This window comes from Rattus norvegicus, chromosome 4 (genome assembly GCF_036323735.1).
Source record: "Rattus norvegicus strain BN/NHsdMcwi chromosome 4, GRCr8, whole genome shotgun sequence".
NCBI classification, from domain to species: domain Eukaryota; kingdom Metazoa; phylum Chordata; class Mammalia; order Rodentia; family Muridae; genus Rattus; species Rattus norvegicus.
This window is the reverse complement of record NC_086022.1, coordinates 78,273,338-78,298,633: the sequence shown is the minus strand read 5'-3', so window position 1 is coordinate 78,298,633 and position 25,296 is coordinate 78,273,338. Positions and strand designations below refer to the sequence as shown.

Below are 25,296 nucleotides of genomic sequence, written 5' to 3'. Positions count from 1 at the left end.
AAGTAGAAAATAAATGTATGCCTTATAGTCAATGGACCTTAGGATTTATGAAAATTAATGTATAAACACTACACATAAGTGGTGAACTGCGGTGCTACCTTATGGGAACATACTTATCACCCTCCACTGAGTGCTGAAGATCTTTTATTTATGTGCACATGTCAATGTGCATATGCCATGTGTTATGTGTCCATCATGACCAAAAGAGGGCTAGAGCAGAAGAGGGCTGGGCTTTGTTTGGCCCAGTGTCATCCATGCAAAACCAGCTGGCCCTGCCCCAAGCCCATCTCCTTGGTGCTTCCCAACAATCCTTTTCTTTCAGCACTTCAATAGGGTCACACAGTTGAAAGTGACTAATCATCGCCATTACCAAAATCTGAGCAAAATAAGATTACTGCATCACAAACAATAACCAACTTTGGTAGGGTCATCAAGGCAAGGAGAAGACGTCACAGTTCTTCATAAACACGTTTATTTTTACAGGTTTTTAAAGTGAATATGGAGCCAGGTGGTAGTGGTACACACCTTTAATCCCAACACTCAGGAGGCAGAGACAGGTAGATTTCTGTGAATTCAAGGGCAGCCTACAGAGCAAGTTCCAGGTCAGCTGACACTACACAGAGAAACCCTGTCTCAAAAGAACAACAAATTAAGGGTAATCAGACCTTCAGTAAAACCCAGCCCCAGATGCAAGCAGCAGCACAGGCCTGTTTTCCCACATTCCTCCCAAGTGTGGACAATGACACTAACAGTCCCAGCCCCTCCAGTGGGAGTCCTTGGAAACACACATGCTGTTATATATGTGGCCACTGATGAGATGCTTATCTGACAACTCGGACTTTGAACTCCTAAGGATATTTTTTTGAAACAGGGTTTTCACGTAGCCAAACACAACCTTGAACTTCCATTCCTCCTGCCTCTACAAAAATACAAGAACTACAGGCAAATACCGTCATGGCCAGATAATTTGACGCTGGGGATCTAGCCGTGGCTCCGTCCATGCATGCTCAATGAACACTACTGAGTCACAGCCTCAGCTCTGTCCTAGGGAAATCCTGGAAACTAGCTTGAGTTGTTCAGCTTCTGGCCGAGCAACTCTCAAAACTGTGACTTTCCTAACACGTCTTTTGTTGCTGCATAAATTGCTAAGATGGTGGTGGGAGCCACCAAGGTCTCAGGGGACTGTCGAGCTGCTTGTTTCTGCAACATTTGCTGTGTGCATGAAGCTTCCCTGTAGGAAGAATCCCAGGGGCACTTAGCACCTGCAGTCCAAGCCCTGGGAAGCCAAGAAGATGGCAGGCACCATACATCTGACCCAGGAGAAACTTAGAATCACAGGGAAGAAGCCCTGTGTCCTAGTGGCCTCGTTACAGAGCTCTCTGGGTGCTACCCCGCATTCTCCATCTTTACAGACAGACAACTATGCAGAGACCCCACTAGACTTTCCTGATCATGGTCGCTGAGCTGCTGACCTCCGCCATATGCCTTGTGGTCCTGACTGACTCTAGTGTCCTTGGATCTGGGCGAGACAGAAGGGTCACTGGAGAACTTTCCCCTGGCTGAACCTTTAAAGAGACCTGTAGGTGGCACATAACTTGGTGAGCTCCTCTCACAAGCCACATAAGCAGAGGATGCTGAGTGCGCATGACTGCTCTGATGGCGTACCAGCCAGGAGCGGCAGGTGAAGCTCTTGCCACACTGGCCACAGGTAAAGCGTTTCTCTTGAGAGTGGCTACGCAGATGTCGCAGGAAACTGGGCTTGTGCGTGAAGCATGAGCCACACTGGGTACACTGGAAAGCATGCTCACCTGAGTGCACACTCTGGTGCACGGTCAAGTTGGCCAGGCGTGTGAAACGTTTGTCACACTGGGTACATGGAAATGGCTTCTCACCCGTGTGTGTGCGCCTATGTTCCACCAGAGTGGACAGGCGCCCAAAACGACGGCCACACTGTGCGCAGGGGAAGGGCCGCTCTCCAGTGTGGGTACGCTGATGCTCCAGCAGTGTAGACAGGCGGCCAAACCGCTTCTCACACTCAGCACATTTGTAAGGCTTTTCCCCAGTGTGTGTGCGGTAGTGTGTGGTAAGTGTCGACTGGTGGACGAAGCTCTTGCCACACTGGACACAGGTGTAGGCACGCTGGGCTGCGGGTGCACGACGATTCCTAGTGAGAGTGACCTGCTGTGCAGCACTTTGGGGACACTGGAGACTGGCAAAGGGCTGCGATCCATGGTGTGAGTACTCGAGCTGCTTGCTGAGCTCCTGCACATTAAAGTTCTGGCCATTCTCAGTGCCCTCAGCAGCGGACACTGACTGACTCTGAGAGCCTCGAGGGAGGGAGGAGGCCTCTCTCTCTCTGCAAACAGGGAGCAGATCACCACAGGTACCCTGCTCGCTGAAATCCTCCTTGCCAGGTCCCCCTTCAGTCACCCAGGATGGCTCTGGTGCCAGGGACATCCCCTCCAGGGTCCTTTTCTTGTTAGCCAGCCATGTTTCTGGTGGGATGAGACACAAACATGAGTCATCTCTGTCACAAGCTCTGGATCTAAGACACAGGACTCTGTTCTTTGGTATCAAAGGCCTGAGGCTCACAAGAGCCTGTTACTGAAGGCTCTCACTCTGGAACTAACCTTTCTCCCATTTGTCTTCTGCCAGAGGCCCACTCTGAGTCATCTACATGACACCCAGATGCCCTTTAAGCTAAGCCAGGGGCCTCTGCTTAAGGCTTCTTCTCATCTATACCTTCAGATGCTGCTGTCTGACAACCACTCATCTGTGCCATCAAGACCATGAGTGACATGGGCTGCCTATAACACCCTGATTACAGAGGTGTAAACACACTGACTGTATGTGTCTTCTGCGGATACTGTCCGAAATTTTTACCATTCTGAAAGGGCTCTCTGGCACAGACATGGTTTCTTATTCTTATGTTGCACTGTTAATTTCTGGTAATCTTTCTTCTAACTGAAAAGTCCTTCTGGGAATGGGGAATTGTGCCCCAGGCAGTTAGTCCTTGCAGGGCACACCTAGTAACATGCCAGCTGTAGTTCATAAAGCAAAGCCAGGAGACCGGGGGCAAAATGACAGTTTCATGCAACTCTGTGGAAGGACGTCCACAGCAAATATGGCCCAGAGACCACAGGACACCTCGGGATATCTGTTCGATGCCACTTCCAGACACTCATACAGAAGGCCCCATATGGTTCAGAGGCCCAGAAATGCAGCCTACCCTGGGCCTCACCTGAGCATAGGGATGCACTGGTTGTCTCTTGCAGGCTCTTCTCACACACCTCTTCCTCTTGCTTGATCCAGGGAAGAACACTCGGGGCAGATTCCAGCTGGCCTGTTTCTGCGGAAAAGAGAAGAAGCTCTGAGGGGATCAAATGTCATGGTCTTTCCTGTCACCATCTCTGTCCAGGACCAGTGACCACCATGCACTCTCAAAAGAACCAGAGGCCATCAAAGACAGAACAAATACTGGGATTTCTGGTAAGGCTAACATGAGGTGTGGTAGGGAGTCAGGAGAGCAGGGATACATGGCTTCTGAACAGCCAGCAGTAGTCTATGCACAAGGGCCCATAGCCTTCCATCACTACCACCCCTTAGGCTAGGCCACAGTCGCTCCAGAATACAGACCATGTTTCTAAAATACTCCTTCAAGCAGATAACCAAGAGATGTAAGGGCTCAGACTTTTCCAGCTATAATTTCCCTAGCCTCTCTATGTCTTAGTTTCTTCATTTACAAATAGGAAAAGACAAAAACCTACAAGGGATATAAATGAATTAATATTTATAGTGCATAAGTACTAACTTGGCTTGTTAAATTGGAAATAAATGTAGCATCCTAAGAGAAAGGGCAATTCTTCTTTCCCTCCTAGAACCTTTCAGTTTTGTTTTTCAAGACAGAGTTTCTCTAAGTGGCCCTGGCTATCCTGGAACTTGCCACACCCAGCTCCTACTAGTTTTGTTTGGTTCTTTTTGGAGACAGGATCTCACTATGTAGACCAGGCTGGCCTCACAAAGTTCCACCTGCTTCTGTTTCCTTAGTACTGGGGTGAAAGGTGTTTGCTACCATGCCCAGCTTCACTAAGCTTCCTAACGGTCACCTAGAGCTGCAGTAGCAAGGCTACTCCATAGAAAGGTAAAGCAACAAGGTAAAGGTCCCTGGGTCTCGGACATCTTGAGCTTCAGACAAGTCCATTAGGAGTAAGAAAAACCATCTTGTCTAAGCTGATGTGCATTACCCAGGATGCCTCTGTAATTTTAACCAAGCAGCTGGGGTCGCCAGCAATCTCTCTCTGGCAGCCTATGTAGCACAGCACCCTAGGGTAAGTGTCCTTCAAGGGACAAGTGACTTCACTAATTGTGCCAATCTAAGCTCTACATCCACACCACAGCAATCATGCATCCCCACTGCAGGGGGAACCAGCAACCAGTGCATAAATTTATGTTATATAAATAAATTTATTTATTTTATGTGAAAATAAGTGTTAAAAGTTTTAAAAGTGAAGAACATTTCAATTTCAAGCCACAACTACAGAGCTACTAACCATGTGGTTCAACATTGTGCTAGGTTTTGACCCAGAAATACAGGGTCAGCTTCCCACTGTTCCAAAGGCACCTGAGATCCAGTCACACAGAGAAGACGCTGCCCAGCCACGTGTGCCTGCCTCCCCAAACAGGCTGCTTCTGTGATTTTAACCAAGCAGTTGGGAAACCAAGTTTTTTGCAAGTAGCACTTCAAGCTCTGGAGAAAGAAGTCAATAGTAACATATTACCCGGGTAAAGTGCTTGCCACAAAGTCTGATGACCTGAGTTAGATTCCTGGAACCCACAAGATAGGAGGAGAAAAGTGATTCCTACAAGCTGTCCTCTGACTTCCAGAGTACTTTGTGAGGTCTCTGTATACAGACTGTAATAAGATTATCAGCTACATGGAGAGGCTTGAGATGGGGGAGGTCCCAGTAAAGAGAGGCTTTAAAAAAAATTAGGCTGTGTATATGTATCTGCACATGAGTGCAGTGTGCTCAGAAGACACAGGAGTCAGATCCCCTAGAGCTGGAGCAACCAGCAGCTAACAGCTGCCTGATACGGATGTCCAATATAGGTGCTGGGAATCAAATTTAGGACCTCTGGATAGTAGCGTGTGCTCTGAGCTTCAGAGCCATCTCTCCAGCCCACGAGAAGCCTTTTAAACGGGGCACAGCTGTAATCCCAGCACTCAGAAGGCAGAGGCAGAATGATGGCTCCAAATTTAAGGCCCACCTGGTCTCTATAGTACGTTCTAGCCAACCAGGGCTACAAGGAAAACCCTATCCAGAGAGAGAAATGCTTGACCTCTGCACTGCTGAGCAAAAACACGTTTATGTAAGAATGTACTTATATAATCAAAGGTTAGAGGCTCAGCTGTCCCTGTCCAAGGGGGTCCCTATAACCAACGTCTCAGACTCTGAGGTACCCAAGCCACTTGTACATGCTGAAACTGTAATGCTCATGCTTACTGATGGAAGATTCCCAATTATGCTTTCCTTGGAAATTTGGCAGGAAGAGCTGCCTTTGGAAACTTCTAGGAAACTAAGCAAGTTTATATCAAATGACAGTGAGAAGCCAACCGAGGGTGGGTAACAGCCAGGACTATCAAAGGATAGGCAGTCCTGAGCTCTGAGGTCACCACAATTCCACAGCATGCCAAGCTCCACAGGAGAGTTGTGGGTCCCTCCAGGGACATAGCAGCCTCTCCTGCATCTGCTTCTTGACCATGCCTAACACAGGGTCCTAGGCCTTTCTGTACAACAGGAAGGGTTGCCATCTGGCTCTTGTAGAAGCGTCCTCAGTGAGCCAACAAGTGCTACCACCCACCAAGCACGTCCTCATGATCCTTTGTATCTTCCAAGCACTTCCCACTGACTTCTGTATGCTGGCACTCTGGTCTCTCTGTTGTCCCTACCCCTGCAGGGACCCCAAAAAGTTTTTAATCTTAGTGCAACTTGCCAACCACTCAGTGAATTCTTCCTTAATTTACCCACCCAGAGACCCCTTTAAATGAGGGCTTTTCTTCTCAAATACAGTAAAAATCTAAAAGCAAGGAAAGGGGCTTGAGAGATTGCTCTTGCAGAGGACCTAGGTTCAGTTCCCAGCACCCACATGGAGATGCTCACCACCGACTAACTTCATTACTAGGGGATCTAACATCAGTGTGCAGTACCTCAACAGGCACAGACAGACAAGAAGGTATGATTTTGTGTGTGTGTGCAATGTGTAAAGGTTAGTGCCTCATATCTTGTTTTAATATGGATATGGCTTTGTTATGTTTATTCTTAGAAGCAACTGTTTCAAGTTTGAATAAACATTGCTCCTCATTCATTTTCTGCCTTGCCAAAAAAAGCCACAGGCCAATACAGAGTTTTAAAGAAAATAAGGTGGGACTTTTTTTCCAATACTAAAAAGGGATGGAGAAAGGGACAGAAATGAAGGAGGAAGCCAGGAGGAGAAGTGGAGAAAAAAACATCAGAAGAGAGCTGGATGAAGGAAGGATGAAAAAATGCAAGGAAGATGGGAATCTTGTCTGGAGGAAGTCAGACCAGCATGGAGGTTTAGAAGGGAGGAATAACTGCTCAGTAATTGGCTCAAGCGATTTTTAAAAATCTTAGAATAACTGTCAGACTAATCTTGTGAATCTATAGTAATAACTTTACACACATACATGGAGGGAATGGTACCTTTGTGTTCTGAGTAAACAGGAATCTATTCTCTTTCAATAAGAATGATCCCTTCTGGGGGCTGAAGAAATGGTTCAGTAGTTGGAGAGCATTGACTGCTCTTCCAGAGGTCCTGAGTTCAAATCCCAGAAACCACATGGTGTCTCACAACCATCTGCAATGAAATCTGATGCCCTCTTCTGGTGTGTCTGAAGACAGCTACAGTGTACTTATATAGAATAAATAAATAAACTATATAATAATAATAATAATAAAAGAGCAATCCCTTCTATTGTTTCTGTCATTTGAACTAAGGGTTTCTTCACCTTTAAAAAGTTTCAAAAAGCAATATAATATAATCCTAGGGGTTGGGGATTTAGCTCAGCGGAAGAGCGCTTGCCTAGCGAGCGCAAGGCCCTGGGTTCGGTCCCCAGCTCCGGAAAAAAGAAAAAAAAAGAAAAAAGAAAAAAAAAATAATCCTATAATCCCAATACTCCAAAGGCTGAGGTAGAAGGCACAAATTTACTAGCCTGAGCAACCCAGTAACTTCCCAGCTAGCCTGAGTTATAGCAAGGTCCTGTCTGAGAGAGAGAAACAAAAGACTAGAGCTATAACTCAATGGGAGGGGCTTCCCTTAGAATTTGCAAGGTTTGATCTCTTATTAATGCAAATGGCTTTACAATCTGCATTCCAACTTGGTGCTATTAACTAACAGAGAATGAAAACTAAGCTCTCAGCTCCCATACTGACCCAGTACTCATTCATTGTTATCATCCTAGAGTGCGCCAGGCACAGGGGAAGAGAAACATCACACTAAGACTTAGTTCCTTCTCTGAAGAGAGCACACCATGGTGGAAGCAGGGTAAAGAGCTGGGCCATGGGCATAAACAGAGTATCAGAAGTCTAATAGAGGTGGTAAACTATCTGCCTCACTACAGACCCAGAGGGACAAACATAAGTAGAGGAAGCCAGCCTCTATTCTATAGAAGTGAACTGGGAAGAACTGGAGAGTGGGGAGCAGACTCTAACCTGTGGGTCTGGATAAGCCACTTAACCTCTCTGCAAGCTCCAGGACAATTCAAGAGCTGGGGACATAGCTACAAAATTTAATCAAGTCTCACACAAACTCAGTCCTGCAGACTTGGCCAGAGGATCTAATGCTGGTCCTCACTTCTCAGACATGCCCATGGGGCTAGACAGATGGCTCAGTGGTTAAGAACATGGACTGCTGGGATCCAGGTTCTATTCTGAGTACATTCACGGCAGCTAATAACCTGTAACTGGATCTAGGGAATCCAGTGCCCTCTTCTGGCCGCTGCAGGAACCAGGCAAACATCGGATGGAAGCACAGAATACACACAGGCAAAACAACTCACACTCACAAATAGAAGCATGCCTACACTTAACTCTAAATTAGACCTCCCAGGTCTAATTACTGAGGAAAAGAGTGAAAAGACATTTGGAAGCCCGGGGAATGTCTCTTACCTAGAGAGCCCAGCACCTCACGCCTTTCCTTTGCCACATGCTTACAGAGCTCCTTTTGCCAGTCTTCCGGGCTGCCTTCCTGTTGCTCTGGGAAACACCCAGTCACCTCTTCAGTAATCACAGAAACCTGGAAGAACACAAGTCCCCCCCACATCCCTTCAGAAACCGGCTTTCAAAATTGTGGGCACCGTGGACTAAATGCTAGCTTCTGCCCACATTTTTTATAGAAAGGAAGACGGGTGCACATGGTCCTTCTAGCGCCTGTGCACACTTGTATCTTTTCTGAATGGAGATGCTTTCTGTTGATTTCCTCTACTTAAACCAGTTCTCACTCTCAAAAAGTCTTTCTGGGGCCTTCCCTTTTAGCCCTCCTCCATTCCTGTAGGTCAGCTGCCCATCCTCAGAAACACTCTCTATGGGGGCCCCCAGTGGCCACACCAGGCTGAGATTCAGATCTGCCTGGCTCAGCCATCAAGAGTGGCTTCTTCCTGTAGTATGTGGGAACTAACACAGAGACCCACAATAGACAATGTGTGGAGAGTGAGAGACTTTGGGGCACTTAGTCTTGAATGGAATGTCTTCATCACAGAAGGCTCAGGGATCTTTGTGGAAAAAGGAGGAAGAAAGGGAGACGGAGTCCCAGTACTGAGAAAGGAAAGTAGTTAAGGGCTCCTATCTCTAACTAAAAAGCTATCTGCAGTCAATAACATGCTCCCCATATCGAGGAGTAGTTGGCCAACATAAAGCAGGCTCAATGATATTTTTGTAGACTTTGTCTTGTTTTGCCTGCATGTACATCTGTGTGAGGTGTCAGATCTTAGAGTCACAGACAGTTGTGAACTGACATTAGATGCTGGGAATTGAACCCCGGTCCTCTAGAAGACCAGTCAGTGCTCTTAACCACTGAGCAATCTCTCCCGCACCTCTTTTTCTCTTTTCTATTTATTGATTTATTTATTTATTGAGACAGGGTCTCCCTTATAGTCCTGGCTATCCTGGAGCTCTCTATGTAGACTAGGCTGACCACCAACTCACAGAGATCCGCCTACCTCTGAAGGCATGAACCACCATGCTTGGTGAAAACATTTTTTGGCTAATCAAGACAGATTTCTCTGTGTAGCCCTGACTGCCCTGGAACTCACTCTATAGACCAGGTTGGCCTCAAACCCAGAGATCAGACTACATCTACCTCCCAAGTACTGGGATTAAAGGTTACCACCACCTAGCAAAATTCTTTTCAATAAGAAAAAAAAAGGGTCATTTTAGAATAATACAACTGTTGCTGCCTAAACATATCCCTCCCAACAACCCACTCTGTTACCTTTCCAATGTCACACTGTACTTCTGACATTTTTTAAAGCTCCTTAAAGTCCATAGTGACTAGTGTTAAGCACTAGAACTCAGATTTGGAGGCCTCTCCTCACTCTATGAATACCTTGGGGGCTTCATCCTTGCTGCTGGGAGGAAGCCTCAGGACCCAGGGGTTCCGGTTTTGCATCTGGTTCTCCAGGTTCTCCAGCCGTCGCTGCAGCAGCCCGTACTCCTGCAGCAGGGTCCCCAGCACGGCCCACTTGCCCTCCAGCTGGCTGCTGAGCTCCACAGCTGTCTTCTCAAAGTCAGTCAGCTTCTTCTCGGCTGATCCTGTCCGCACTTCCAAATTTTGAAGGTGGATACCCTGGGACTCTGTTTTCTTCTCCACTGCCTGAATAGCAGCTAGGAGAGCTAAAAGGGAGGTCTCTGTGCACTGGATCTGGGCCTGTTGTTGGAGGTCAGGCCCCATATGCCAGTCCTGGAAACAGAGGCAAGGAGATTTGTTGGCTTCCAGAAGAAGGCCCAGAACTGTTCTCAAATATAGGAAGAACAGTATCTTCTGGAATGGGTTCAGATTCCTCACTGATCAGATCCCAGTCAAGACCAAAGACACAGGCACAAAGACCCTTCAGAACCTTCATGGAAATAATATTGAACCTAGATCCATTGCAATGGAAAATAAAATAGCGTTCAAAGTGTGCAATTTAATCTCGCCCTTCTACTTACGTTAGTTCCATCAGTTATTTGACCACATTTTCTTCCTCTGGGGACATAGCCCAACAGCAAGGCCACAAACCTGTCTATCCAATGGCAAACTCAATTCTCAACCCCTGCCAGGATCTCTGTGTGTAGCCCTGGAACACTATCTTACTGTAGACTGGGGTGGCATCAAACTCAGAGATCCACCAGCCTCTGAGCACTAGGATTAAAGGCCACCACCTGCACCTTCACCATCTCCTAGAGCAGCTTCCCTAAAAGTGAGAGCCTGTTCTTTCCTTGGTGATCTCTAAGGTCTGTGACTCAAATAACACTGTGCAAATTCCTAACCTGCTACTAGGTACCTTAGCGTTTCTATTGCTTTGATGAATCACTATGACCCAAAACAACTTGGAGAGGAAAGGGTTTATTCTGCTTACACTTTACATATCATTATGTATCACTGAAGGAAGTCAGAGCAGGAACTTAACAGGGCAGAAACCTGGAGGCAGGAGCTGATGCAGAGGCCATGGAGGAGTGCTGCTTACTGGCTTGCTCCTCATGGTTTTCTCAGTCTGCTCTCTTACAGAACCTGGGGACCACCAGCCCAAGTGTGGGCCACAATGAACTGGGCTCTCTCACACCAAATACTAATTAAGAGAACGCCCTACAGGCTTGCCACACAGCTAGATCTTACGGAAGTGTTTTCTCAATTGAGGTTCCTTCTTCTCAGGTAACTTCAGCTTATTTCAAGTTGGACACTAGGTCTCTGTGACTTATGCGCCTCAACAAACAGTCCCTGAACAGTCACTACGCTGCCCTGAACAGTCACTTTACTGGAAGTTAGATCTTAGATGCCAGTAAGCAGAGCCAGAGAAAGCTGAAAGCCAGCATCTTAGTCAAAAGAAGGGGGACAATGTCACCAGGCATAATTGTAAATAAAATGAGGAGCTGTGGGGACAGCAGATAAACCCTGGAACTTTTCTCTATCTCTAAGGTGGTGAAGCTACAGGCATGAAAAAGCACTCAGGGTGTATGACATTATTATATACTGTATTACCAATACACATGAAGGTCCCTGACCATTGGTTATAAGTTATAAACCAAAGACTGTAACTAATACAATTCTGTGACATGACACTTCTCGTCTTCCATAAAAAGACACAACAAAGTGGTCCACACAGTGATATACTTGTCACCAGACACCTATCTTCCCCCCACTCCTTTTTCAGCATCATCCATAAACAAAATGTGACTGGGAGGAGGCAGTTTTCACACATAAAGGTCAAATATCTTCGTCTCTCTGTGATCCCTTGCCACATCAAGAGATGTCTTTGAAGTCACTGCAAAGCTATTGCTAGCAGGATGCCTCCTACCTTCAGGGTCAGTATATCTCAAACCTGAGCCTAAAACACGCCTACCCAATGTCTTTAATAATACCGATTCCCTAACTACTGCAGTCGGGAAGGCTTCCTGGTGGTTATCAGAAAACAGCAGGCGAGGAAGTATGTAAACACCCTGAATGGAATTGAATTCAGGCCTGAAAGGCCTGAAAACCCTCCTAGGCAGGAACAAGATTCTAGGTCCCTGGACCAAGAGAGCTACCTGGAGGAGCCTTAGCTCGGGATTGGTTCGGAGATGGCCAATACGTGCTAGGTGAAGCAGAGAGGTCCTGGAAAAAAGGAGTCATGTGGGGTAAAAACGTCCACATCTGGTGCACCGGGCCCAGATATTTCCTGGTTAAGCTCAACGGTCGTTTATTACGAATGAGCAAAACCGTGGCAAAATAGACAAGGACTTTATCATATGGCAGCAGGCCTTCTAGTCCTCCCTGACTCCCTGGCTGAGCTCTACCCAATTTAAGGAGGTGGTAAGATCCTCCCGGGGAAGTCAGGAACCGCTTCACAACCCCCGCAGGGGGTGAGGGCCACCCTTACCGGTGCAGCGGCTGCCTCAGTCATGGCTGCGCGCGATTCTGCCTCGTCTCGTTGTAGCCGCTGTGTTCCCTACTGGCGGCCCTTCCTGGCCCCACGGTACGGAATCCGGATGGTCGTCCTGGACGCGGTTGGCAGTTTTGAGACCGCTGCGTCCTTGCTGCTCTTCCACTGCTCCCGCGGCTGAAATGCAGGCCCCACCCTCCACAAGACGGCTCCCCATTGGCTAGGCCTGGAGGTTCCGCCCCTGGCGGTAGAGAAACCAAGCTCTATTGGCTAGCTGGGAGCACAAGCCGCACAGCGTTCGCAGGCTTGGCGTCCCAGCCCGCAGGTGTGTGCTCCAGGTGTTCAGCAGCTTTCACCTATGAACTGCGGAGACAAACCAACAACTAGTGTCACCTGCTGAGACTTCCCAAAACAAACAAGGCCAAAAACATGCAGTTGCTTATTCCAGTGTGTTTATAAAGCATAGATTAGGCTAAAATTTCCACCTCCATATTTTGTAGGGCCTTGTGGCCCAACTATATCTTTGTTTTACAAAATGAGTCAGAAGAATATGGGACCCACCGTCGTTGAGCTCCTGCAATCAAGCGGTCTTTGTTTATTAATTTAAAATACTCTTTAACCTGCCCTATTGAATTCCAGGATAAATGCAGTAAGCCCAGTTGGGCACAATGGCACAGGCAAGTAAATTCTAGTACTCTGGAGATAGAGGTAGGAAGAAAAAAATCACTTCAAGCCCAAGGCCAGCCAGGATTATCCAGCACCTCTTTGCCCACCCCTAGCACTTAAATTTGTGCTTCAAACATAGAATACTTGCTTCCAGAGAACATCTAAAGAATTAGAAGAGAGGCCTCAGAACCTCCAGAACAGTAGCTTGTGTGCTTGCAGTTGAGGATTAAGTTTGGGACAGCTATACTGTCCATGCCCTGTCTGGGCGCTTACTGACAACTGCTAAACAACCGTTGGGTGAGCAGGCAAGCAGAGTCCAGCACCATGGCTGCATGCCACAGACTTGCTTACTTACCCCCACCCTGGGAATGATGGCAGTGTTACCCTCTGCCTCATCTATGCAGGACTTTCGAATGGCTATAGTCTGAAGGACGTTAGGAAATAGCACAGCGAGGAGTGAAGGCACCTGGGAGCATGCCTGAGGTGCTCTGGTGTCTGAGTGCCAAACAAGAGAACAAACCATCAGAGTTGGAATCCATTACCCCAGCTCTGGAAGCACCCACCAGGCTGTCTAGGCAGCACCCAAGGTGTGTGACAGAGGCACGCAAAGCACCTGCTCTCATGACTTTGAGCAGGACACTATCAGCTCAAATCCCTGGTCTCAAGCTTGTGCTTTTGAAGGGCCCCTAAAGTACCAGCTCAGCTGGAAAGCAAAGGAACATCTACCACTTGGCAGGAAGAACAGGTCTTCCTGTCTGGGAATGAAGGACACAGGGTCAAGAACAGCGTCCCAGACTTACTAGGAAGAACAAAACCATGCATATTTGTCTAGTGCCTCTTTTGACACAACTCAAGGTGACATCCTGGAGCTATTCTCCTTGTCACACAAGGAACGTGAGCACCAAGAGAGCTAATAGACAGGTGGGCTTGCTCTAACATTCTCTTTCAGGCACTTTTGAAGGCCTGTCACAATAGATCAATCACATAGTGACAATAGTGGAGTTTTAGTTTCCTTGAAAAGCACAGGAATATTATAGGTGTGGGATATAGGCCTGCTTCAGATTGTCCACAGTAGCTATGGTTTGTTTTGTGCTCTAGCAGGAGTGTGATTTCCAAAGCTGCAAATAGTTTCTGCAAGTGTGCACTATTTGGAATTCTGGGAACTATTCAAGAGGGTAAATGTTAAAGCCCCAAGAGTTGGTTGTTGTTGCTGTTGGTTGGGGTTTGTTATGTAGTTGTACACAAAGAACAAATTGGATATCCTGACATCAAAGATCAAACTTGCCCCAAGAAACTCAACACCACTTATCAGCAGGAAGTAGACTAATGATAGTGTCACCCCCTTTCCCCTGTATCTTTTCCTCTCTCCTATCTATTGTTATTTGAAAGGGAAGAAAATGGGTGAAGGATAGAAGAAAGAAGAACCCACAAAGTAGCTAAAGTCCAGCCACACAACTTCACTGCCACTGACTTGCGAGGAGTAATCCATTCTTCGCTTCCATTTCCCTCACAAGTAGCAGTAATGGATGTGCCTGCCATGTAAGGGAGAAACCTCACATGGATCACAAGACTGTGAGCCAGTCTAGGCATTCAGACCCCCAGCACTTTGCTTTCAGGGCATCCCCACTGAAGCAGGTCTACACTAAGCTGGTCCTCCCACCCTGTCAACCCCACATGGAGGAGGCACCAGAAAGTTCCTAACCCACAAGCAGCTTCTGGTCTCCAAGAAAAACCTCAAAGTAACAAAGTAAACAAACCAATGCAAATTTCCCCTGCTTCCCTGAGCCATCTGTCAATTCCTGCTTTCTTTTCTCAGGCTTTTTCTCCATTCAAACCCTTTCCCCCAGACCTCTCTTGTCCACCTGGAAGAGACACAATTTCTGTTCCTACTGCCTGCAGTACTGAGAAAGAAGCCCTGACCTTAAATCTTAAGAATCTTTTTCGGGAATGTCCAAAAGGAGGAATTAGGAGATAGAGACACTCTCTCTCTCTCTCTCTCTCTCTCTCTCTCTCACACAGACACACACACACACACACACACACACACACACACACACTCACCAAAAGAGCTGCTTCTTCTCATTTGAAAGGAAAACAAAGACAGACTCTCCAAAGCCATCCCAGATTGAGGAACCCATTTCAGGTCAGGCACAAGGGGAAAGGCCCCAAGATAGTGCAGGTCCTGCCAGGTGAGCCAGAGGGTATCATGGCAGGCTCTTGGTCAGTCTTCTTGTTTAGGGTTGGGCCCTTGCAGGGCTGGACTCCCCTGGAGGACAGAAGGCAAGAGGAAATGCAGGATTGTCTGGTCTCAGGAATGAGTCTGCATGTGGGAAGTCGGGTGGTGGTTCCTGTTAAAGGTCTTGCCACACTGAGGGCACTGATAGGGACGCTCAGCAGTATGGATGCGCTGGTGACAAGAGGTCTGAGGACTGGTGGAAGGTCTTGCCACAGTAGGGACAGGCAGATCAGCCCTGCCTCTTGCCTGTGTGCTGATGCTGGTGCAGTACCAGGCTCTTCCATTGCTGAAAGGAGTGCAGGCATTTGCTACAGTAGTAAACCTTAGTTGCTGGCCTTTGTCCCAGAAAGGCATGACTTGTTAGGGACTGGTGGCTGGTGGACTCCTCAGGTAGCCAGCTGATGACAGGGCCCAGCACCACCACTTCTCTAGTTCCAGTCTGGAGTGGCTTTTCCCTAACCTAATAGGCAAGCGACTCCAAGCATCCCTGTGTTCCTTTTCTACATGGGTCCACTGAAGGATTGTCAGACTGATCTTCAAGTGGAAGCTCTGCCCACATTCAGGGCATGGGAATGCCTGCTTCCATGGTAGAGGAAGGATACAGGGTAGCTCTCCCATTGCCTCTGCTGCTGGGGTTCCCCAATCCACACCCTAGGCACTCCCTGGATGTGATGCTGTCTCTGGCCTCTAGTCCTAATCCTGAGTCTTTTGTGGACTCTAAATATGGACTGGCTTGAGGACTCCAGAAGGTGCTTCTCAGGTTTGTCCTCAGCTGGGGCTTCTGTCTTAATGGTCAGAGTACCACCCTCAGCAATGGCATCATTACTGGTTCCAAGAGGACCACAGGGCTTCCCTCGCCATTTGATCCAGGTCTTGCTCCAGGTTCAAGGCTCTCCTTCCCTCCCCAGTTTCTGTGAGTGCCATCAGAACAGGCCACGGGTCCTATTCAAAAACACCATGGGGCAGGCAGTGTCTCATGTATTATTCAACTGTTTGCTGTCTTAGCCTCATTCCTGGAAGCTGAGCTAAGATTGTCAGAGGAAGGAAGCTGCAGAAGCCAGCAGCCAGGCACCCTGCAGAGTCAGTCCATAATTTGATTCTAAGACGATGGCTGAGACTGTGGGGGAAGACACTCCAGCCATGGCAGTGATGCTACCAAGACCCTAAATGTTAAGATGAGAATAGTGACAATCTAAAAAGGATCAGGAGCCCATGGGCCCCACCTGCTTCCAGACCAGGTGGCCTAGGTCACATGTAGCTGTGATCCTAGCACTCAGGAAGTGAGATGGGAGAATTGCCACAAATTCAAGACAAGCCTTAGTTACACAGTGATTTTAAAGCCAGCCAGCTACATAGACCCCATCTCAAAACAGGGTTGGGGTTGTGGCCTAGATGAGGGGAGTGACTTGCCTGTATGTCACCCATCCCAAACAAATCCACCAAGGTGTGTGCTGCCCTGTCAGCCTGTGATTCCTGTGGGGTCTCAGGGAAGGTCTCACCTGATGCAAAAGTGTAAGTGAGATAGTGTAACTGCAGGGACTGAGCCATGAAAAGCACAGGCTGAGGTGAGGATAGTGGTCCCCAGGTACAGAAAATAAAAGGTCTTGGCATTGAGCCCTAGCAAAAAATATATGGAATTCAGGTAAAGGCCCTACACTGAAATTCTAGGTCAACACGAAAAGTTCAAGATACCACAGGCTGTGAATCTAGGTGGGCCACCTCACAGGGTTCCTGTGGGACTGGAGCAGACCATATGAATAGCCTATCTATCACTAGCAGATAGCTGCAGCATGTCTTCAAGCACTAACTTTCCATTAAGGCCAGTTAGCCACAGGCTGACTGTTACTGCCAAACAGCCCTCTGAGCTTCTGTGAGGCTCTGTCACAATCACAAGTGTCTTCTCTTGTCACTCACCTGGCCCAGGTAGACTCAGACAGGCTATCTGTGGGAGGGGAGGGTGGCAACTCTCCTCCCTCTGCAGATTCTCCCTCCTGTTTAATTGACTAAGTGCTGGAACATGCTGGAATACCTGAGAGAAGGGAAAATCCGATGAGGGCCATTCTTTTTTTTTTTTTTTCTTCTTCTTTTTTTTTTATTATTATTTTTTTTTATTATTAACTTGAGTATTTCTTATATACATTTCGAGTGTTATTCCCTTTCCTATTTTCCGGGCAAACATCCCCCTCCCCCCTCCCCTTCCTTATCAGTGTTCCCCTGCCCAACCTCCCCCCATTGTCCCCCTCCCCCCAACAGTCTAGTTCACTGGGGGTTCAGTCTTAGCAGGACCCAGGGCTTCCCCTTCCACTGGTGCTCTTACTAGGATATTCATTGCTACCTATGAGGTCAGACTCCAGGGTCAGTCCATGTATAGTCTTTGGGTAGTGGCTTAGTCCCTGGAAGCTCTGGTTGCTTGGCATTGTTGTACATATGGGGTCTCGAGCCCCTTCAAGCTCTTCCAGTTCTTTCTCTGATTCCTTCAACGGGGGTCCTATTGATGAGGGCCATTCTTGACACAAGTATCAGAGAACATAATGGCCATTTCCTCAGCAGGCCCTAGACACGCACGCTTAAGGGTCTGGCAGGAAGAAGAGATCCTCAGGCTCCATCTGTAGGGCTTCTGAGATGAGAATAGAGCTAGCTATAAAGGCCACCTCTCCAATCTCATATACGCCCAGGCTGACAACCTGCCCATCCACATCTGTCACCTTCATCAGCCTCAAAATAATAAAGGTTTGGGAAGAGTCCCAGCTTTGCAATGGGTGGGGACACTACCCTCCTACCCCAGCTCCCATCTCACAAACTGCATGCATACGGCGTGAGCTTATACTGGCTGGGTTTCCAGTGAGTTTGCCAGTGAGGGAAAAGCCATGTGCTGTGGGGGAATGCAGAGAAATCACCAGAAGGAAAGCAACTAGGATTAGGAGTGAGGCCATCAGCAAGAGAAGAATAAGGGAATGCAGTAAGCCCAGTTCTGTGCATAGCATGGCGTTCATGTCCTCTGAGTTGGTCTCAGAAAAGGGCCTGCAGAAACCACATGGAAACAGAAGCAGACACAGAATCCTGGATGAAAGACAAACGTCGGCGTTCTCAACAAGCTTTCAGACAGAATACTGAGAAACTGCAGCGTGCCAACCTAGCGCCACACTGGGAGGTGAGACAGAGACCACCCTGTCAACATGGCCACTGTAAAAAGCTGCAGCGAGCCCCATCCACACTCTTCCCATTACTCCAGGCAGATGGGTATGTGCAGGCCCCCTCAGTGTTATCTATTCAGACATCTGAGAACTGAAAAGGCTAAACCTACCTCTTCAAGGTCCAGCTCCCAAGAGCCTACCAGCATAGTTCAACATTTGGCTTGCCTCTTATGCTGAGAATGCCGGCGCTGCTGTCCAGCTTTCTCACTCACCAGTGCCTGGCTCAGGTGGCGTCATGCCTGTCTCCTCTTGCTGCTGCTCAGGTGTCTGCCTTGGATTTGGTTCCTCCTGGGCAAGGCCAGCTGGACTTGGGGCCTGCTCTGGACTCAGAGAAATGCCTAGAAACACAAACCAATGTCATTGAGCACAATACTAAGGTCTCTCAGATAGGAGGCCAGTGACTCTGGGGCCACACTATCTCTGGGATATCAAACCAAAGACAGAATGTAAAGACACAGTGGCCAGGCCAACTGCCTGTAGCTCAATTCTTGTCTAAAGCCTATTTGTGTGTGTCTCTCACATGTCCGTTTTCCCTGCTAAGCCATCTCACTAGCCCTAATTTCACTTTTGATGCAAGGTCTCACTAGGTTGCCGAGGCCAGCCTTGAACTCATTCTGAAGACTAAGCAGGCTCTGACCCATGAGTCTCCTGTGCCCCAGAATAGCTTGGATTACAAGCCTATTCTATAGAGCCCATTTAAATGTGTACTCTTGGTTCTTTCCTATTTGTTTTTTGTTTGTTTGATTGTTTTAGATTATAATCCTTCCACCACAGACATTGAGGAGTTAGGGTTATATTTTAATAGGTGGATTCCAGGGTATATAAATTGCACAAAACTGTTGAAAATGTGGGCAGACTTGGATGGAGTTTTTATAGATTTAAAAGACATAAACCAAGTGCAGTATGGGACTTCAGGTTATTAAAATTAAGATCCAAGTTACTAGAGAATAAGGACCAGGTGTTCGATGATTTTCTGTGGGTGGGTGATGATATTGTGGTTATCTAGGAAGACAGATGGGTGGCAAATTTCTATTACTGATTTTTTTTTCTTTCTTCTCTTTTTGACACAAGGTCTCACCTTATACCTTAGGCTTGCCAAAAACTCACTGCTGTGATAATGATTTGGTGGTTACTGTCTTGTTCTACTTTGGGTTATGTTTAATTTTTTTTAAAGATATATTTATTTTATTGACAAACACGGTGGCTCCAGTCTCTAATTCTAGCACTTGGGAGAAAGAAACAGGCAGATCTCCATGAGTTCAAGGCCAGCCTGGTCTACATAGTGAATCCCAGGACAGCCAGAGCTACCTAATAGTGAGACCCTAAATTAAATATCAAAAAATAAAAGAGGTAAATAGACATGTATGTGTGTGAGTGTGTATGAGTGTTTTGCTTGCATGTATGTATATACACTGCATGTATGACTCCTGCCCACAGAGGCCAAAAGAGGGCACCAGGCTGCCTAAACTGGAATTACAGACAGCTCTAAGTTGCCACGTGGGTGCTGGGAACTGAACACGAGTCCTCTGCCAGTGCAATGAGTGCTCCAAACCACTGAGCCGTCCCAGCCCCCAGAGGAGTCAATAACAGTCCCTTTGGAGCCATTGTCAAACACTGGCTATGGAGCAGTCCCAGCCTTGTCCCCAAGGACCCATCCTAGAAAAAAGCAGAAAGGCATCAGTAGTCTCCTGCTGCTGCCAGCTGAACAACAGTGATGGCAGATGGAATAGACACCACTGCAGGTGGCACATCATAGGTGCTTTACCATAACTGACCACCAGCCTACTCCGAAGATGCCTCTTAGATCCTTGATCTCCGTTTGCCACCTCTGACCTCACAAGCATCCCTCCCTTTTGTACTGGTGCCTCCTACACAGAGGCAGAATCCTTCCAGTTCTAAGGAAAAGTCTTCTCTCCCTTTTCCAGCTTCAAAATGGTCCAGTCTACCCAGGAAGGCATTTTGCCCTAGCAGTCTCGGGATGTACCAATACTTACCGATGTCTGGTTTCCTTAAGCATTCTGTCTCCTCCTCACTCCCATTCTCCTGGCCCCAGGGGCCTGCAGGACAAGGCTTTTCTCCCCTCTCTATCTGGGTAAGTATGTCTGGTTTGGAGATGATGTAATCTGCATTCAGATTGGGGAAGGCCCATATGGAGAAAGATCCTTTGCAGCCCTACCCAGGGAAATGAGCATCTCATAGTTGCCCCTCATCACATACTTATAGAGCTCCTTCTGCTAGTCTTCCAGCTTGCCCCACTCCTGATCAGAGAAACACACAGCCACGTCATCAAAGGTCAGGGCCGCCTGAAACCACAGCGTCACACTTGTTCACCTATATGCTTACAGACACAGGTCCTCAGGTTCCCCACCCCTGGGCTCCCAAGGGGATGTCGCCCTTGCTGCCAGGGGGAAGCTGCTGGATCCACAAGTTCCTGTTGCACAAGAGGTTCTCCATGTTCTCCAGTCACTGCTGCAGAAGCCCATACTCCTGCAGCAGGGTCCCCAGCACGGCCCACCTGCTCTCCATGTGGTTACCAAACTCCACAGCTGTCTTCTCACAGTCAGCCAGCTTCTTCTCGGCTGTGCCTGTGCATCCCTCCAGAGTCAGCAAGCGGGCCAGGCAAGAATCCACTTTCTTCTCCAAGGCCTGAACAGCAGCCACCACGGTCCACGGTGTGATTTCTGTGGAGTAGAGGTATGCGCTCTTCTCTGCATTTGGCTGAAAGGAAAAAGAAGGGGTAGGAGGCCTCTTATTACACATCTGACTGTCCCTCTCAGAAAGCTGCTCAAGAGACAAGAGACTCTATGATCAAAATATCCACATTGTAAACCAGGCATGGTTCACATAGCTATAATCTCAACATTCACCAACTGAGGCAGGGAGATTGCCTCAAATTCAAGGGCAGCTTGAACTAAACGGTGAGTTCCAGGCTAGCCTAGACTGAGGTCAGCCAGACATGGTGGCATGTGTCTTTAATCCCGGTGTTCAGGAGCTAAAGGCAGGTAGATCTCTGTGAGCTCAAGGCCAACCAGATCCCATTTAAATGGCAAGTTCCAGAGTAGCCAGGGCTACATAGCATAACACTGGTTTGTGGGGTTTTTTGTTATTTGTTGTTGTTGTTTTTTGTTGTTGTTTTGTTTGTTTGTTTCGGTCCCTGGTGTTTAATGCAGACAGGCTGGGCCAGCTGACTGTTGGGGTGGCTTTGAGGGGCAATCAAAGCCAGCTCTCCAGAGGCATCATGGGGATCCCAGACTCTGGAAGCTTGGGGAACACCTCCATGACCTGGCGGGCAGCACCAGGAAAATTTTAAGCCAGTAACCAGTGCACTGCTGCCCCTGGTGCTGACTTCAGCCCCTGGACCTGCCTCCATTTCCCTGTGTGTGACAGACAAGTATGCCTACTCCAGTGCCTTCACTAGGGCTTCATTGGCCTCAATACTGACTTGAATCTCAGCCCCTGCTGCCTCATCTGCTGCACTTGACAGTTCTGACTGCACCTTCTCCAGGTTGGCCCGGGCTGCCTCCAGGTTGTCCAGTGTCACAGCTTCTTCAGCTAGTAATTGCACAGAGGAGTCCGAGTTCACAGTGATGGAGCCGATGCTCACAAAATACTTAGTTGTGGTGCTGTCTTCCACGTGAACCACTACCAGCCCAGGCCGTAGGACCTGTAGTGTGGGGACATGAGATGCCAAAGGCTCCAGTCAGAGTAGACACGTCCACTTGCCGGACACTGGCACCATCAAAGAACACCTGCATCCGGGAGGTGAAGGTGAAGGACATCTGTCCAGGTCCGGCGGTGGGGGCAGATGCAGCGGCAGCCTTGGCATATGTTGGTGCCTGGAGCACCAGGTGGCGCAGACCTGGGTGACAGTGCGGCAGACAGCATGGTGGTGGAAGTGTCAGTGGACTCTAGCTTAGCAGACAGCAGACACACTGGGCTAGCGAGGCGGTCTTCAGGGACGGCGAGGAGGATGACCATTGTTATTTAAAAGGCACTTTGCCCCATGTACCTGCAGGTCTACAATCAAAAATTCACCTGAGTGGGAGCCTGGTGGGTTTTGGGGGGGGGGGCACATGTCTTTAATCGCAGCGCCACCATCAGCCTCCACCTTCTCCTCCTCCACAAGGATCCAAGACACCCTTCCAAAAAAAACAAAAAAAACAAAAACAAAAAAAAAACAAAAACAAAAAAACAAAACAAAAACAAAAAAAAAAAAAAACAACCCTACTGCTAGGGCTAGGGAGATAGCTCAGTGGCTAAGAGCTCTGACTGCTCTTCCAGAGGTCCTGAGTTCAATTCCCAGCAACTACATGGTGGCTGACAACCATTGCCATCTGTAATGGGATCAAATGCCCTCCTTCTGGTATGTCTGAAGACAGATACAGTGTACTCACGTAAATAAAAATAAATAAATAAAAACCCTGCTAAACTTTCAGTGGTTCTCAACCTTCCATAGCTGGTGGCCCTCATGTTGTGGTGATCCCTGTTAGTTGCAACAAAACACCATGACCAAATAAAGAAAGGGTTTATTTGTCTTACACTTCCACATTTCTGTTTATCACTGTAGAAAGTCAGGACAGGAACTCAAAAAGGTCGGGTTTCTAGAGGCAGGACCTGATGCAGAGGCCATAGACCGGTGCTATTACTGGCTTGCTTCCCATGGCTTGCTCAGCCAGCTTATAGAACCTGGGACTACAAACTCAGGGATGGCACCACCCACAATCCGCTATCTCCTTCCCCCTCCTCCTTCCCTCCCCCTCATTGATCACTACTTGAGAAGTGCCTTACACACCTGGATGGAGGCATTTCCTCAACTGAGATTACTTTCTCTCTGAGGACTATCGCTTGTGTCAAGTCACACACAAAACCAGCCAGTACAATCCCTAACTATAAAATTGTTTTGTTGGTACTTCACAACTGTAATTTTGCTATCGTTATGAATTGTAATGTAAATATCTGATACGTGACTCCGAGGGGGTCTCGACCCACGGGTTGAGAACAGCTAGATATTGGAAAACCAGTCACGAAATTCAGAAACCTGTTGCTGACTGGATTCAGTATTGTTTCCTACGAAAAAGTAGAGTCACTAGGTATTTTAATGGTGGGCTTATCCTAAGGTGTTGGCCTGAGGACCCTTCGCAGCCTCAACCTTGCGGATGCGGCAGGTAGGGGACACTGGCTCGGCCGCAGATCTCAGAAGAAACAATGGGCAGGGTCTCTGGACTGTGTTATCTGTCTGGTCCTTCCAGGCTTTCTGAAGAAATGTGAGCGCCTGGCCTAGAGGGGCTATGGAGGCCATGTCGCGGTCACCGGTCTTAGGGCCCAGCCCACCGGGCCTGTGTTTAGGTCTCCGGCCGCCAGGTGTAGGCTGATGGCTTCGGTGGCCTTCGTGGCCTCCAGGCTGGTGGCTCCTTGACATCAGCAGGCTGGGCTGGGACCAGAGAAGGGGGCGCTCCGGGCCGGGTGGCCCGAGACCCTCGCACGCGGCGGCCGTGGGCCGGGGTGCTTACCCCGGCAGGCGCCGCTTCAGCTATGGCTACCACGTCGTCGCAGGGCTGCGGTCCTCCGCCGACAGATATAGCCAGGCGCGGGCTGCTCGTCGGTGAGAAGTCGAAGCCGCCCAACTTCGGAGCTGCTGTCTAGCGGCCGCAAACTCCACACGGTCCCAAGCCACGCGCCCAGCAAGCAGGTCCTTTAACAGAGCTGCTGCTGAGGCCGCTGTCGGGCGCGCAGAGCGCCCCCTGAAGTCAGACGGACCGCACGCCGTGGCCGCTAGCCTGCGGCACCAAGCCTGCCACTGGGCCAGCAAGCCCACCCTCCCGTGAATTTGAGAGAGACGCCCGTGGGGGAAGCCCTCGGGCAATTCCTAGATTCCATGCTGAGGCGGAACGCCCTCAACCCAAGGGTGTTCAGATTCCCTTTTCTAGGGTCGCTAAGAGGGGAATCGGGGCGGGAGGGCACATAAATAAAGGTTTCTGAACTCCATTTTTGGCTTTTCAGAACAAGTAGGAAGCGCTAAGGGAAATGGTGCGTTTAAAACAAAATGCAAGCCCAGGACTGGTGTGTTCCTCAGTGGTAGAGCGCTTGCTTGGCTTGGGACAGAACCTGAGGGAGGTACTTCCGGGGTATTCTCCCCTCTTGTACTCACCTTCCAGGCTCTTAGCCTTCATGCAAACGGGGCAGAGCCCCTTCTTCCAGCCTCTCTGCCATACCTAGTCTGCACCTACTACTTGTGGCATCAGCAGGACATCCTATTAGCGCTGGCTCCAGGAGGGGAGCTGGGGTTGGCCATCCTGCTCTCCCTGCTAGTGGGCTTCCAAAGAGACAATGGACAGAACCACAGCTACCGGGTTCCATTTAAGACCCATTTCCTTCTGAAACTAGAAATCTTTACGCAGGAAAGCCGGAATTAACCATGGAATATAAAAATAAAACCTTTTTCTTCGTTTCCTGAATTTTCCAGTCATTCTATGGTCACTATCCAACAAGTCAATAAACTTCCAGCTGACAACGGTGTTATGAATCTCTGGGTTTGTTTTGGGGTGTGTGTGTGTGTGTGTGTGTGTGTGTGTGTGTGTGTGTGTGTGTGTATTGGGGATTATCTCTAAACAAAACATGGGCAAGCTGACATAGTAAGGATACAAAGAAACTAGATACTCTCTCTAAAGTACATCACTGCATCCTTGGCATTTAGGGCAAGGCCAGAAAGTGCTACTTTGAGTTATGTCAAAACAAGAGTTAAATCACATTTAACTATAACAAGATCCAAGTCAACATTTAGCACTATTCCTTTTGATTTATTATTAAATAGAGTCTTGTAGCACAGGCTGGCCTCATGGTCCCTCTGGCTCAGTCTCTCCAGTGCTAGGATTACAGGCTTGTGTCACCATAACCAGCTCCTCATTTTGAAAATTCTTAAGGAACCCCACCTAAAAGACAAAACTGCAAGTATATGCTCATAAAACAGGAGCTTCAGTAGGAGCTCATTAAAGGTCAGTCTAAGATATTTAAGGTTATAAAACACTAATAAAGTGTGTCCTTTAAAATAATAGTTAAGGCATGGTGGCACA

General features: G+C 48.2%; 2 protein-coding genes and 1 pseudogene across 9 annotated transcripts; all 3 read right to left on the bottom strand.

Annotated features, from left to right (window-relative positions):
• Positions 1-455: 455 nt before the first annotated feature.
• Positions 456-24,428, bottom strand: Zfp956 (zinc finger protein 956). Of its 8 annotated transcripts, none has more exons than XM_063286025.1 (8): positions 23,737-24,428; positions 18,439-18,564; positions 16,947-17,061; positions 12,128-12,493; positions 9,619-9,972; positions 8,184-8,310; positions 3,242-3,349; positions 456-2,495 (listed from the first exon to the last, which is right to left on the bottom strand). In XM_063286025.1, the coding sequence occupies exons 4-8, from the start codon at positions 12,149-12,151 to the stop codon at positions 1,387-1,389; spliced, it is 1,722 nt and encodes a 573-aa protein (XP_063142095.1). In that variant the 5' UTR covers positions 12,152-12,493; positions 16,947-17,061; positions 18,439-18,564; positions 23,737-24,428; the 3' UTR covers positions 456-1,386. The 8 variants fall into 8 exon arrangements, with proteins under 8 accessions (XP_063142095.1, XP_063142093.1, XP_063142094.1 ...); XM_063286023.1 differs by lacking the exon at positions 23,737-24,428 and adding an exon at positions 14,858-15,062 and having other exon boundaries at positions 17,368-20,781; XM_063286024.1 differs by lacking the exon at positions 23,737-24,428 and adding an exon at positions 14,858-15,062 and having other exon boundaries at positions 18,439-20,781.
• Znf783 (zinc finger protein 783) lies at positions 15,071-21,596 on the bottom strand. Its single transcript, XM_063286997.1, is given in 8 exon segments — positions 15,071-15,210; positions 15,212-15,464; positions 15,467-15,655; positions 15,658-15,915; positions 18,439-18,564; positions 20,221-20,349; positions 20,761-20,944; positions 21,546-21,596. Coding segments are annotated over 8 exon segments (1,296 nt in total). The 3' UTR covers positions 15,071-15,104.
• On the bottom strand, positions 20,951-23,525 carry LOC103692140 (ATP synthase subunit delta, mitochondrial pseudogene; annotated as a pseudogene).
• Positions 24,429-25,296: the final 868 nt, after the last annotated feature.